Genomic DNA, 13,873 nt, shown 5'->3' with positions numbered 1-13,873 from the left:
CAGCGATGCTGATTGGTCGATGACCGAGTACTTGCGGCGCTACCAACTCCACGCAATTTAAACATAGACGAGATAAGATCGAGAATCACCAAGTCTACCAACATGGCAAAACGTAATATACGATACGCGGAAAGACAGGCAGGCTCTATCTGTAGTAAATATTATTGATTTACCCGAGGATTTCCTTCGTCATTCAGACATATAACGAATAGATTTTTATGACTCTTTTTAATTAAGACAGCCAGATTTTGATCTCACAATCCCGTTTTGCACGGTAAATTTTACCACCAACGTGGCTCGGGATTACAATCCGCGGTTTCGATCGAAAATGATTTACCTCGTACCAGTGCAAACTCGACCGTGACCAGTAAACGTGCGTTGAATTTGAAAAAGCCGCAAAGATATTTCCAAATCGTGGAATCAGACACATGGGTATCGCTAAACCTGTAAGTTTTTCTTTATTTTCATCTGATTCATCGTTAGCCGAACTTTTCATCACAGCAAACATTTTTCTATTGCGATAATCAATAAGTCTGTTACTTGAAATTTTACCCTTTTTTGACACGCAACTATGCAATATCATTGCCACGTTAAAAATGAATTTATTGTTTGTTTTCCTTCTTTCGACTATTCATTTCAATCTTACAGGAATCTCTTGAACGGGGTCACGAACGTTGATCGTAAAGTTCAGTCCATTCTGACCTTGCCAACCTCAAAAGCAGTTCGATATGATGCATTACGGTCCATGGATTCACCATCAGGGAATCCTGGACAATCGACAATGCTACAATCAGTACATCGAGGAAGTACAAGTCTTCAGACATCCCAGGGAACAGCAGGACGAGGAGCACAAGCACACCGGCGAGGAGGTACAGGAGACGCTGGACATCGAGGTCGGAACATCTGGAGAGCGGAGTTCCAGTGCAGACTTATTCAGGCTTGAATTTGCGGCTACTCAATGGTCCAAGTTGGTCTCCAACGCGGAAGGTTTGTTCAATAAACTCGTGACCAGCAACATACTGCCGCATACCGAACAGGATCAGATAGAGCAATGGCTCTGTATGAAGCAAGAGTACGAAGAATGCATAGCCAGCGACGACACAGCGAGTTTGCAAGGCTTCGCAGATGTCGCCAGAAGGTCTTTGGAGAGAATAGAAGAGGTGACGGAAACCGATGAGAAAACAGACGAGTCTGCGACTCGTGCGGAGTTCAGGAACGAGTCTGACAGCAGCTGCAACTCTGAGACGGAGGATTTGTCCGAAGAGGAAAGCGATATAAGTTCTGAGAATCCGGATTTCCTTGACAAGCTTGACGAGCTGATGAATAAATTTAAATGCGATACGGATAATGTTATTGATTCGAAAAAAGATGAGTTCAGGAAGATGGACATTATCATTGACACCTCTGCCGCAGAATCTCTGAATAACGGTAATGACTATGTGCCAATAGTCAAGCCAACTCCTATCAGAAATCCTACTTCAAGGAGAAACTCCATGCTCCCGGGTTCGGATATGTGCAATGGAGTATTGGCATTCAACGGCGGATATAAACAGTCTCAAGATACTAATTTTAACCACCAATTGTCAGCACTCATTGCCGCTAATACGCTGGAAAATCGAGAAGTTGATTTTAGACTCGACAACAACGTTAATGTCATCAAAATGCAGAAAGAAACGCATTCCCCGGACTTGTTGATCGAGACGATTAAAAATTCCGACGAAGATCCAGAGCCGATCAAAGTGTTGAAAAATTTGACCCTCACCAATGAGGCGAAGCAAACGCAGGTGAAAAAAATTCAGTCGGATTTGGAAGGGGCGCATAAACGCATAGAGGAACTTCAGAATACAATACAAATAAAGGAACAGTTCATAGCTGACATGATTAAGAATTCCGACGCTAGAGCAAGCGCCAAGCAAAAGTTTCAACGAAAACGAAGCAAGCTTGAAGAGGAGTACTATAACACTAGGACGCAACTTGCTCAGGCAGAAAATGCCTCGTTGTACAAAGATACCGAGGATAAATCAGCGCATAAGAAGGAAATTGAATTATACAAACACATGGCAATTCACTATGAAAAACGATTGATGGATATTGAGATGATAAAACAGATTGCTGGCGACTCTGCGAAGAAAGTGTTGGAGCTTGAGAGTTCGTTAAATTCGTCCAAGAAGCAAATGGAGAAGCTGAAGAGGCAGTTGAAAAAAGAAGACGAGCACAAAAAGCAGCTGGAGAATGAGCTGGTTCAAGATCAGAGAAAGATAAGGGAATTGGAGGAGAAGTACAACCTAACAGCTTCAAAATTAAAGGAAATACAGTCTGAGAGCGAAGATGAGAGAAAGAATTCAAAATCGCAAAACGATTGTTCCGACAAGAAAAAAAACCTGCTTGAAGTGAGCGCAAGAATTTCACATCTGGACCATGTTCTGAAAGAGAAATCGATGGATCTGGAGAGAACGGCTGATACGGATGAGAAAGAAGCCCTGAGACACGAGATAAGAAATCTCAGGAGGACCAGGGACTGTCTAGTGGATGAGAAGTGCGATTTGGATGAAAAATTTCAGAAGGAAAAAACACTTACGATAGTCGAGGAGAGAAAACTGCTTGAATGTGGGGAAACGATAGAGGCTATTGATGCAATGATTGAGCATAAAAACGAAATGATATGCGGCAGGAAGTGTTTTGACGAGAATCAAGTGAAGAGGGAAAAAGGTGAGCAAATGCTGATGGAGAGATTGATGAAGTTGTCGGATGGTGAGATGAGAACTCTGTTTTACAAATACTTTCTCAAAGTGATCGACTTGAAAGAAAGTTCAAAGAACCTGGAGATTCAGGCCGCGGAGCTAGAGGCTCACGCAGAAACCCAAGAGTGGAGAATCCAGACACTGACTAACGCCCTGAAGCAAACGAAGCTAGAAGCGGAGAGAAGGATCGTTTTGATGCAAAGAGAACACGAAGAAAAGTTGCATCTTATGTTCCGCCATTTTGCCGAAGAAACTAGCAGCTCAGGACATGACAGGCTCGACAAGGACTCTGAGATGGCTAGATGCAAGAGGGAGAACAAAAGCTTGAGACGGAGGCTCGCCGACGTCGAGGGTCTACTCAAAGGATCTACTCATCCGCGAGCCGCTAGTCCTGCTAAAATACCTCAGCAAGGATTGAAACAGATTGCCCCCAGCACACAGCCTACGACGAAAGTGACCAGGCAGAGAAATAAGCTGATTATACAGAAAACAACCGATACCGATAAAAGGCACAAATGAACGACTGCCAAAATCATTTGAGAAACCAAACGAACAAACATCTGAATCAAAAACTAAAGCTAGAATTCAGCAAAAAAGTATTATATGTACAGTTTATACAAAGTATGTGATACTCATAGCAATCGGTTTAGTTTTAATTCTTTTTTCCTCCTCTTTTTCTATTACTTTTGTTCTTGCGAACAGGGAAAAAAATGTTATGGTGTTTTTATTTTTCCCTTACGATATTAACGAGAATCAATTTTGCTCAAAAAGTTTGATAATTTGCAGTACTCTGGATATAGCAAGTAAAGTAAAGTATAGAAATTACCACAATTTAAATTAAGTGAATTAGACTTAATTTTGTATAATGCAGCTGTGAAACAAATGTAAGTGTTCTAATTGTAGCAGCCTAGTATCAAACTAAGTGAATAATCGAAAGTTGTAGAGCGATTCAAGTCAACTAGATGGATAAATCAAGTTAAGAATAATATTTTTCGGCTTTCAAAACTCCTGCATTACGCTTTCACAATTTGGCATAATTAATAATACCACTGTACTCGACTGTCCAATTGGATAAAAAAATAGGAAGTTTTTATTTTGTGTACTCAATTATTTGATACAAATAATGGAAACTCGCATCACATTTATTACTCAACTAATTAGTACTACTCTTAGAATTAAAAATTGTATTACTATCAAATACTAGTGTAACAATTAAAATTGAAAGTACTACAGTAACAGTAGTAAACTGCCTGAATGTTGTATAACGAAATTTAGAATGTGGAAAATCATAGTCTACATATATATAGTATACATAACGAACATTGCAAAAGGCAATCAATAATCACAACATAGGATAATAGTTTGCGACACGTACAAGTAATAAAACGTGCATATATTATGTCGTTTGACGTATTGATATCATCATTATAAACCTAGAATTTTCTATGAAATTCTTTACACAAAAATCTTTCATTTTGATCGTTTACTCGGTTGAAATATGTTGTTAATCCAATGCAATATTAATTGTTATTCAATTGAAATTAGAACGCAACTGAAAAAAAAAAAAAAAAATATAGTATATAATTTTCAATACCCTAGATGAGTTTAAAATATGATCTAAGATATATTTTCGAAAAATATTTATAATGTACATTTGTACGAAATGTAATCGCCACTCCACGAGCAGCATATCCATGACACCTGAACCAATGTATTTAACTTATTTATTATAATTTTTTTGTAAATAAACTTATGTTAATTTATTCCGTGTGTACCCATAAATAGAAAAAGTCCATTTCCAAAGGGAAAATATATGAAAAAAAGTTTATAACAATAATCGAGTGCTTCTAAGTCTTATACTTCAAACTGTTACCGACAGTCGATCGCAGCCTGAGTCTTTTTTACCGACGGCAAAAATGTCTGCATAGATTCTTGTGCTGCTTGCAAAACTCGTCGATTGGTGGAGGCTATTGCATAAATACGACCCATGATGCATCGGAGTTTTCAAATTTAAATTTTCAGTCACCGTCTCGATCGTGATTTGGTTGGGGCAGTTTAATAATTTTTGCTACGGTATACTAGGTTTAGTTTAGACAAAATATGGCGTCTAACTAAAGAATGTAGGATCTTCCGACAATCTTTCTGCAGCTTATTAATTCCTACCATCATACTATGCTTTCCGCAATCCTGACATATATCTATGAGAAATTTGGCAGAAAAACGCATCGAGTTATTACATCATATAATTATAAATAATGACTATTATTTGAATGGTAAATCAAATCCATCATCGGTACTATGTGGATCAATGGAATGAGAGGCTTCGATTTGAGGATATCGCTTTTGCAGTCGATTACACGATCGGATATCGCGGTGTTTTACCGCGGGATGCAAAAGATCAACACTGTGCAATATATCGCTTTATAATGTATGCATACCTACTGCAGATTTTGCACAGCATCAATAATTCGAGTTCATTCTAGCGCGTCGAGTAGAGACGTTGCCTGTATAAGAATTCTTCGATTTGACAGTAAGATTTGAGGGAAGTAGCGCGATGAAACAGTTGCATCGATTATTCATCCGCAATCGATTCGCTTGAACGATGAATTCGCTGCATATTGTAACGCGTCGATCATCACCTTGCGTTGCACAAATCCATCCTATCCGAGTGGTCTTATATGTGTACAGATGCGCCTGAAATTTTTTCACCTTAAACTGTACACCATGACTATCTAAAGGTAATATAACGGAAATCCAAGAAAGTTGTTTAAACCGCTGCGCAGTTGGAGTGTAAAGATCGACGCTGTATAGCCAATTTGTGGAATAATCAAAGTAACGTGCACGACGAAACCGTCGGGAGAATTTTTGAATTTAATTAGATAACTGAAACTGCTGTTAATAAAACGATAATTAACGATCGTGCCAAATTTGCGCCTTAGTCTATACCCGATTTAATGGATATCGTAATCATACTCCGGATATTACATATCATAGACACTGTGTGTTATAGAGGACCATTAGACCAAGGCCTGACATCTTATATCGTAAATAATCCGATTTTAAACGGTTAATTTTGATCTTGTGTCTCTCTATTCGAGGGAATCTTGTAACCTGCAGCACCTGATTATGTAATACTGTAAAGTGTAAGTATAACCGAGAGTTTCAAGTCGAGTTTCCATACTAGCTTAAGATATTAACTACACTATTAATCCAACTTTATTACACCGACTCTTTTGGAATTTACGCTGTATAGTCAAGACTGCAATGACGTCTCGCAACGCGTGCGGAAGACATGATTCATCGAATTGTAATTGTAATGCACAAGAATCTGTGCAATGAAGAGATTGAACAAGTAAAATGTGGCACAATTAACTAATTAGCGTTACAATTCAGGGCGGCCACAAGTTTTTGGTAAAAAAATTCCATGACATTTCCAATTTTTTTAGGACCTAAGACCTAGTTTTCCCTGACACTTTCCAAGTTCTAGTAAGTTACTAAAAACTAAATCGTTCAGTTTACTAACTTTATTTTCGTTTAAAATTTAATTCAAATTAAGGAAAAATATAACGTAAAAAAAGTTAGTTTAAACCAATTTGTTTTTTCGATGAAAAAAAGTAAACTTATTAACTCGAAAAATCATTTCTAATTCCCATGAGTTTTTTTCATGACCAAATTAAAAATCCCCGACATTTCCAGGTTTTCCGGATTTCTAATTCAATTTATGAAATTTCCTCGTTATCGTAACATTGAATTTTCTTTAGTCCATTACTATACTCTTTCGGTTGAATAAGACCTCAGCATAAATTTATTCTTCCACTTATGCATAAAATCAAGAACATCCAGAGTTAGCGACCACTAAAAAAAATAATATTAAAACAACATACAAAATTTTTTGCTCACAGGCTAATAAAAAATTTATTTTCAATTCATACACTACATATTCGATTATGATATAAAAAAAAAAAAAAAAAATAAAAAAAAAATAAGAACACTATTCTAACCGCAGCTAGAAATTTCTCTCGACGTAAGGAACGGGGATCGTTTTGCTTCTTTTTTCCTCTGAGAAAAACTCGCGGCAGTTATAAAGCGGTGAATGTTGATTACGTCCATTTTCCACGATCTGAAACCTCCACTTGATAGTTCCACAATTCCCATTCCGAACTTCCGCGGTATTTTCACGAGCCGTGCAAAGCTAGGCGGTCAGATGCTTCAAGCAAAGCCTCCAACATAAGTTTTTTCCTCGAGGATACCTTTAGATTTATTGTTACACATGCTCATTATATTGTTCATTAATGTCTCTACCCTGATGCTCGTCACCAGCTCTTAGTTTTTGCCAAACACTACACAGGTGTATACCTGTAATATCCTTCCTTTAACTGCCTCGCGTTTAAACCTCGGTCGTAATGCGTAATATAAGGCAATGAGATAATAGAGCTCGAGGCCTTTATTTCCAGAACGAAGTGCTGCAAGAATATAATGAACCTTTTTTTTCAACTTCATCTCGACTAAAAGTTGTCGCACCTCTTTTCCCACTCCCTTAATCCTTATTCCTTCGCCTTAAACGCTCGAGATCCTCAATCAATGCTGAAGAAATTCAGAACTCCGGGCTCTTCAGCAGCAGCAAAAATACCATTATACGGTGGCAAAGTTTTTACGGACATAAATTTTCGTTTATTTAGAAAAAACTTCATACACGACTTATATAGAAATAATAATTGTACGCTTATGTATATTGTAAAAGTAAAATAACTATGGACGACTAAGAAGAACCGTAAAACTGAAACTATTTGGTTTCACAAGTTATGACTGTCGTTTTAGACTTTTTATTTTACGTCGTTTATAGGATGCGAAAGCCGCTATAATTTAGCATTTATTAATTATACGCATCCCGAATCGAGAGGCTGTCTTTCATGAATTATATACGACGAACGCACGCTCCGCGGGTAAACCAATAATAACAGAATTTTCCCCCATCAGACATACCGCTTGCTGTCTGTATAACATATTATACCAATAGTTTATTTTTTAATATTAAAATATGCGCGGTCAATTATTGTTTTGGACAGTTTGGATTTCACCTCTATTCGAATATAATTATACTATAATACGTACTAAATGATGTGTAAAAATTTTGAAATATTATGCTCATCTTAGATATAAATTATCAGCGAGCTGTGACTCTAATATCTCGCCAAAAGTTATTTGCTACATAAACTTTCACGTCTGCATGAGTAACGCGCAGTTTCTGGTAAGCCTATTTAATTACCACGGATAATCGTTTCTCAGCTTTGAGAAGAACACATTCACGTTTTCGTTCAACCGGTATCGCGACGTATTTAATTATTCAAGCAATATTATTACCGATATTCCTTAACTCTCGACCTTCACCTGCATCATACGTCTTGAATTATACGAAAATCCAATAATAAATAATTTGCTTCTCTCCTTTTATAAATTTTCCCGATTTATCCCATCGACGAAAAATTATGCACAAATTTTATCACCAACGTCGTTATATCGACCCAATTCAAGGGCTCTACGTGTACTGAATACAGGAAAAAATGTCTAACGGTAAGTAAACAAAATATACGATGTAGTTGGATCAGATATATACCTAATATTATAATCAGTTATGCGACGAAAGAAAATGTCGTTTTATTTTACAATCCAGGATAGATATATTTTGCATGAGTATATAATTCGTTTGACCCAATTAAATTATCCACTTGCTAATACAGACGATTATCGTGTAGGTACTCGATGAATCATTAAGTACATCGCCTCAGTGCAAATGCTTATCATCGATAAGTTTAGTAATTTAAATTCACTCGAAGTCATTTGAAATTGTCTTGAACTGACTTAAACGAACTTTGCGAATTTCGGAATCAAGTCACCGTAAGTTCTTGATGAAGTGCAGCAGAAAGTCTGAGGAATACAGTTTCTGAAATTACTCAGCTATTACAAGTAGCTATGTTTCTCATTTTTCCAAGGATATAAATGTCGAACAGTAGCTCTGCCATATATGTATGTATAATGGCGGCGTTGCTCTGAACGCACTTACAACTCACGTCTAAGCTGTGCAGTTGAATAAGTATGTACATCCGCACGCAGAATTACACGCGCCGAAGAAGCTGCCATCTCCCATCTGTCTTTTCGACGATGCAGATTTACCATCGTTGCGTTGTACTCATGGGTAGGTATGTTATTGAAAAATTCCCGGGCAGATATGCATGCATCATGCTGCAGGCGGTAAAACTTACGGTAGTTGAATGGTCGTAACTTCGGAAGAAAGTAAAGTCGCTGCAAACGTCTAAATCATACCTACATGCCTAATATAGACACGCGCGATGCTTATCGCTTGCATGCATGAAGTCGGAAGATTCTGGGAAATAGAAAAAAAAATTTCCCGTACCGGGAATCGAACCCGAGCCTCCTGGGTGAAAGCCAGGTATCCTAGCCACTAGACCATACGGGATATGATGAGAGTGTTTTAAACGCAATATAAATCCGCCATCCATTCTAAAAATAAGTGAAGCCCGATTTCCTTCTTCGATATCCAACTTCAAGCGATAAATTCAAGCATTTTTCTTTACCGTTCAGAAGTTTTGTAATTAAATAACAATATTGTAATTTATGATAGCCATATCACTGTCATAATCACTTCAAGCTATATTCTATTTACTCGAAAGCCTTATTTCGTTTCAAATGAGCCTTCCAGATTACGTAATAACGTCTAAATCAACAATCGCGAAGTGAAATCACCGCGTGGTGATTCTTGTACAAAATTTATGTCGCCATAATACAAGTGTCAGGATGGCCGAGCGGTCTAAGGCGCCAGACTCAAGGTTCAACCTTCTCAGCAATGCTGAGTGTTCGAGGCTTCTGGTCCTCTCTGAGGGCGTGGGTTCGAATCCCACTTCTGACAGATTTTTTTTCGCTGTTATTTATTTATTTTTCAATTAACGCACAATAATCTGTAGATTATTATTTTTCCGCAAGTTTATTACTCGGTCAAATGAGTTTAATTCTCGGATGGACGGATCGTTTCGCGCTGTAATTGCCCGCAGAAAATTTTTGAGCAAAAAGAAAGAAAGCGAAAAAAAAAGAACAGACGACAATTAAAGCGACGGCGAAGTGAGCTCGATTTTGCAGGTGAACGTAAACTCCTCGGGAATTTTGGCACTGAAAAGCCGTCTTTGAACCGAACCTTTTTTTACGTATACAGTTCGTTTCACCGCCCGCTGAGAGGTCAGAGGAACGATTCAATTACCTTGTTATACGCAACGTTCGGTATTATTCACGGCTACATTATTGCGCTATAACCTGGAGCCGAACTCCATAATGCGAATAACCGCGACTCGTTTGCGAAAACTGCCGAAAATTATTCTCGTTGTCATTATGATTATGATTATGATTATGATTATGATTATTATTATTATTATTATTAATATATATTGACCAGAAAAGATTTTCTGTATTCGCGTCATATAATTTTCATTCAGTTGAGAGTAAATTGAACTTCTTACTGCCTCGAGATTCCAGTATTATTATATGTATATGGATACTACCTGGTGTACCTTTATTTATACACGTTCAAAATTCCACTCAGGACATGATGTGTATATTTAGAATATTTTTTGAATTTAAAATTCTTAATAAATCTTTAATTCACTAACAACACAATCCGGTATGGTCTAGTGGCTAGGATACCTGGCTCTCACCCAGGAGGCTCGGGTTCGATTCCCGGTACCGGAAATTTTTTGTTTCCGTCTTCTTTCTGTACGTAATTTGCTTTTCTTCTGCTGCGGAATCACCGAATAATTAAAACGCTGTTACATAATATTTTTCTGACAAAATTTCGTTTTCTTACTTCAATGCTATCTCCGAATCTTTTTTTTCGTCCAAACGATTTGAAAGTGACTCGGTTTTGCACCTGCTGCGTGAATTTTATCTCTCTATAACGCGACGAGTGACATGAAATATTTGAATTATCAGCAAACAATGTGAAACGTAATCCGGTGGAAAATTGTTCTTTTAATCATTATTATTATTATTATTATTATTATTATTATTATTATTATTACTATGACTATTGATTGTTTCGGCACAGTAGCGAAATCATTAATGTTCAAGCCGAAGTCTTGTTTCGTTGGTATTCGGTACATTCTTATTTCACTCGTCTGTGAAATGTCTATGAAAATATATAGAAATTTTGACGGAAATTTCTATGCAAAAGTGTATAAGATTTTTTTTTTTTTTTTTTAATTCGCATTTTCTTGTAGATTGTAATCTTAAATATTATAATCTACGAAAAACTGTACGAATCGTTACGAAATCTAAACTCAAAAACTATTAATCAGTCTAAATCCTATACCGAACTTTTGCAGAGAAATTTTGGTAAAAATTCGTAGAAATTTGTGGAATTATTTTCACCAGGGTATGTAACGAGTGTAGTGTTTATCAGAAGAGTATACAACCATAAAGACTCTTCATCAAATCTAGTGGCTTGGCCGTGTTGAGCTTCAAGATAGATCACCTGATCATCGATACATTATACACCTTCTCAAAATCATCGATGTGTATCATCTACGAATTCTCTCCCTTTCGTAAATCCTTAGTTAGGAACTAATCTCTCTTGACGAGTCGCGAATCGAGTCGAATGAAACTTCGAATCGTCGCGATTTACGGGGAAACGAATTACTTAGTCGGTAAGTGGAACGGAAGTATCGTATATCGATATTAGCCCTTAAATGGTAACGGTGGATCTAGGAAAAAGTCCTAGAGTAAGGACCAATATATTATTGATGATATTGATATTTCACGATATTGATCAATTCATCATTTGTTTAAGCAATATTGTTTGGAGAGACAACGAAAGATTCTGGATCATTGACATAGGATCCGTGAATTAGCGATAACTATAACTATATAGTAAGGAATCGGGATGATGATTGTCGATTGAGAAAATTGATTGACAATATAACGAGATACTTTATTGACAATGATACTTGATGATTGAAAAAAAGGTTCCACCAATCGTCGATTATGCACTTACTTCCGCCAATGTAGGAAGTTATCGAAGAGACGGTTTAAATGGTTTCGTTGATTTATTATGAATGATTAAGTAACTGATTTATGGTAGTGGTCGACATATTATATAGGAATCGGGTCTCGAGAGATATAATTATGAGTGACTCGTGCGAAAACTGGGATGGAAGTGAGGTGATTAAAAGACTGTAGAATGCTAGATAGTTGCGGGTTAGAGATGAACCTGCTGACTCACAAGCGAAGATGAGGGAAAAGGAATATGAAGTCTGGATGACGTGACTAAAGATACATTCAAATACCAAAAAGTGCTGAAAAGCAGCAAAAGTCGTCATTTCTTAATCAAAAATTAAATTATTTTACCGCACTTGTTATTTATCATAAATCGTATCGTCAGAACAATCTTTGTGAAGATTTATAGTCAAGTTTGTTTCATTTCTAACTGTTCACTTAATTTTTGATTAGCTTGTTAAGCGTGGATCGTTATAGCGTGCCGGCCTATCTATACCTGATTATTGTTAAACATTTCTGTTTTGTTATTGGTTTTTCCTTAAGGTGATGGATAAATCACCCTCGTCTACCGTACATCGGAATTTGTAGGAAAAAGTCGTTACAACCTACACCTCGTATCTCTATTTATACAGATCCGAAATTACACTTAAGGCACGACGCGTATATTTAGAATATTTTTTTAAAATTCTTAATAAATCTTTAATTTATGTCCAACACAATCCGGTATGGTCTAGTGGCTAGGATACCTGGCTCTCACCCAGGAGGCTCGGGTTCGATTCCCGGTACCGGAAATTTTTTTATTTTTCCTCTTTCGATGCGTAATTTTTGTTTTTCTTCAACTTTGTGCACTGTTCAAAATGGCACCAAATTTTTTTCGCCATTTTCCTTCTTTCTACTGCGGAATCGTCGAATAATTAAACCGTTAACACAGAATATTTTTCTGAAAATATTATGCATCAAACTAAATAAGAGAGGGAAATAAAATGAAGCATTACGTTTTATGCGCCGACGGTCAAGGACGAAAATTTTATCCCTTTTTTTTTACGCAAAATTCTGGAGAGCTTATCGCGAATAAACGAAATGCAAATTAAGTCGATTTTAGTATATATGCGTATAATGTAGCGATTACAACAACGTATATATGCATAATAATACGGCTGGGTATCGTATCTCCGCTGAAATTAGCAGATAACATAACGTTCTGTAACATTATATATACAATAATGTACTCGGTGTCCAATTAATAAAAGTCAAGATATTTTATTGCATGGCTTACAGATACGAGTCTCCTTAAAAAATTTATCGCCTTACCAGCTGACCGCAGAATAACTTGAAACGTGTTTTCTTGCCTCGGAAAAATTTTTATATACAGCATCAGTGCCAGCAGTGCAGTGTTTTCGAAGGCGTGATGAAACATTATTCCCAGAAAACTTGACTGCGAATCCGCGACAGCGTTGCAGAGATTGCGTATTATATTTGCACGTTACCATAAATTTTGCGGTGAAAAATTTGTTCGGACGACGGTACCTATGCACTACCATCTTATGCCCGCAAGTATACTGCAGCATGCAATCTATATCGCCCGAGGAAATCGGCGTGGAGCGGGAAACAATGCTCTGGACAAGCCTCGATAGTGGGCGTCGCAATTTGCATTATTTCCGCAGATTGCGTGCGCGGAACGAAATGTAAAGGGTCGTCGATGAGGCAATACGGGAAGGGAACCGGGAATTTAGCATCTGTTCAATCGGGTCATCGATAAATCGATTATGAACACCTAGAGACGTAACCGTCACGGTCTGCCAGAGCCACGCGACTCTGTCGAATTAAGGACGACTTTGGTACATCGTCACTGGAATTTCATTTTACAGCTGCCATCAATGACGCAATCAAATTTCAAAGATTAGTCACTTCAAACGTTATTTCGTAACTCCAGACGAAGATATATTCTATCTAACTCTCGTAAATTCTGCAGAAACTAAATCAAAATGGCCGCCGTTGACCCACTTGGAATTTTCTTCCGGCTTTAAAATCGTCGCGAGGACTCGTTATTAGGCAAACGCTGTTTCATGGTGAAC

At 37.3% G+C, this 13,873-nt stretch overlaps 1 protein-coding gene and 4 non-coding genes across 5 annotated transcripts; 4 read left to right on the top strand and 1 right to left on the bottom strand.

The window, feature by feature from the left end:
- Positions 1 to 120: 120 nt before the first annotated feature.
- Positions 121 to 4,504, top strand: LOC124416379 (kinesin-like protein costa). Its single transcript, XM_046897378.1, has 2 exons — positions 121 to 446; positions 649 to 4,504. Exon 2 carries the CDS (start codon positions 729 to 731, stop codon positions 3,258 to 3,260), a length of 2,532 nt encoding a protein of 843 aa, XP_046753334.1. The 5' UTR covers positions 121 to 446; positions 649 to 728; the 3' UTR covers positions 3,261 to 4,504.
- Positions 4,505 to 9,144: 4,640 nt separating this feature from the next.
- On the bottom strand, positions 9,145 to 9,216 carry Trnae-uuc. The gene has a single exon. It is a non-coding gene; the product is annotated as a tRNA-Glu (tRNA).
- Positions 9,217 to 9,548: 332 nt separating this feature from the next.
- On the top strand, positions 9,549 to 9,666 carry Trnal-caa. The gene is made up of 2 exons: positions 9,549 to 9,586; positions 9,622 to 9,666. It is a non-coding gene; the product is annotated as a tRNA-Leu (tRNA).
- Positions 9,667 to 10,424: 758 nt separating this feature from the next.
- Trnae-cuc lies at positions 10,425 to 10,496 on the top strand. Its single transcript has one exon. It is a non-coding gene; the product is annotated as a tRNA-Glu (tRNA).
- A 2,021-nt stretch (positions 10,497 to 12,517) lies between these two features.
- On the top strand, positions 12,518 to 12,589 carry Trnae-cuc. The gene has a single exon. It is a non-coding gene; the product is annotated as a tRNA-Glu (tRNA).
- Positions 12,590 to 13,873: the final 1,284 nt, after the last annotated feature.

This window comes from Diprion similis, chromosome 2, assembly GCF_021155765.1.
Source record: "Diprion similis isolate iyDipSimi1 chromosome 2, iyDipSimi1.1, whole genome shotgun sequence".
Taxonomy (NCBI): Eukaryota; Metazoa; Arthropoda; class Insecta; order Hymenoptera; family Diprionidae; genus Diprion; species Diprion similis.
The sequence above is the reverse complement of the archived record's forward strand: the minus strand, read 5'-3'. Positions and strand labels throughout refer to the sequence as shown.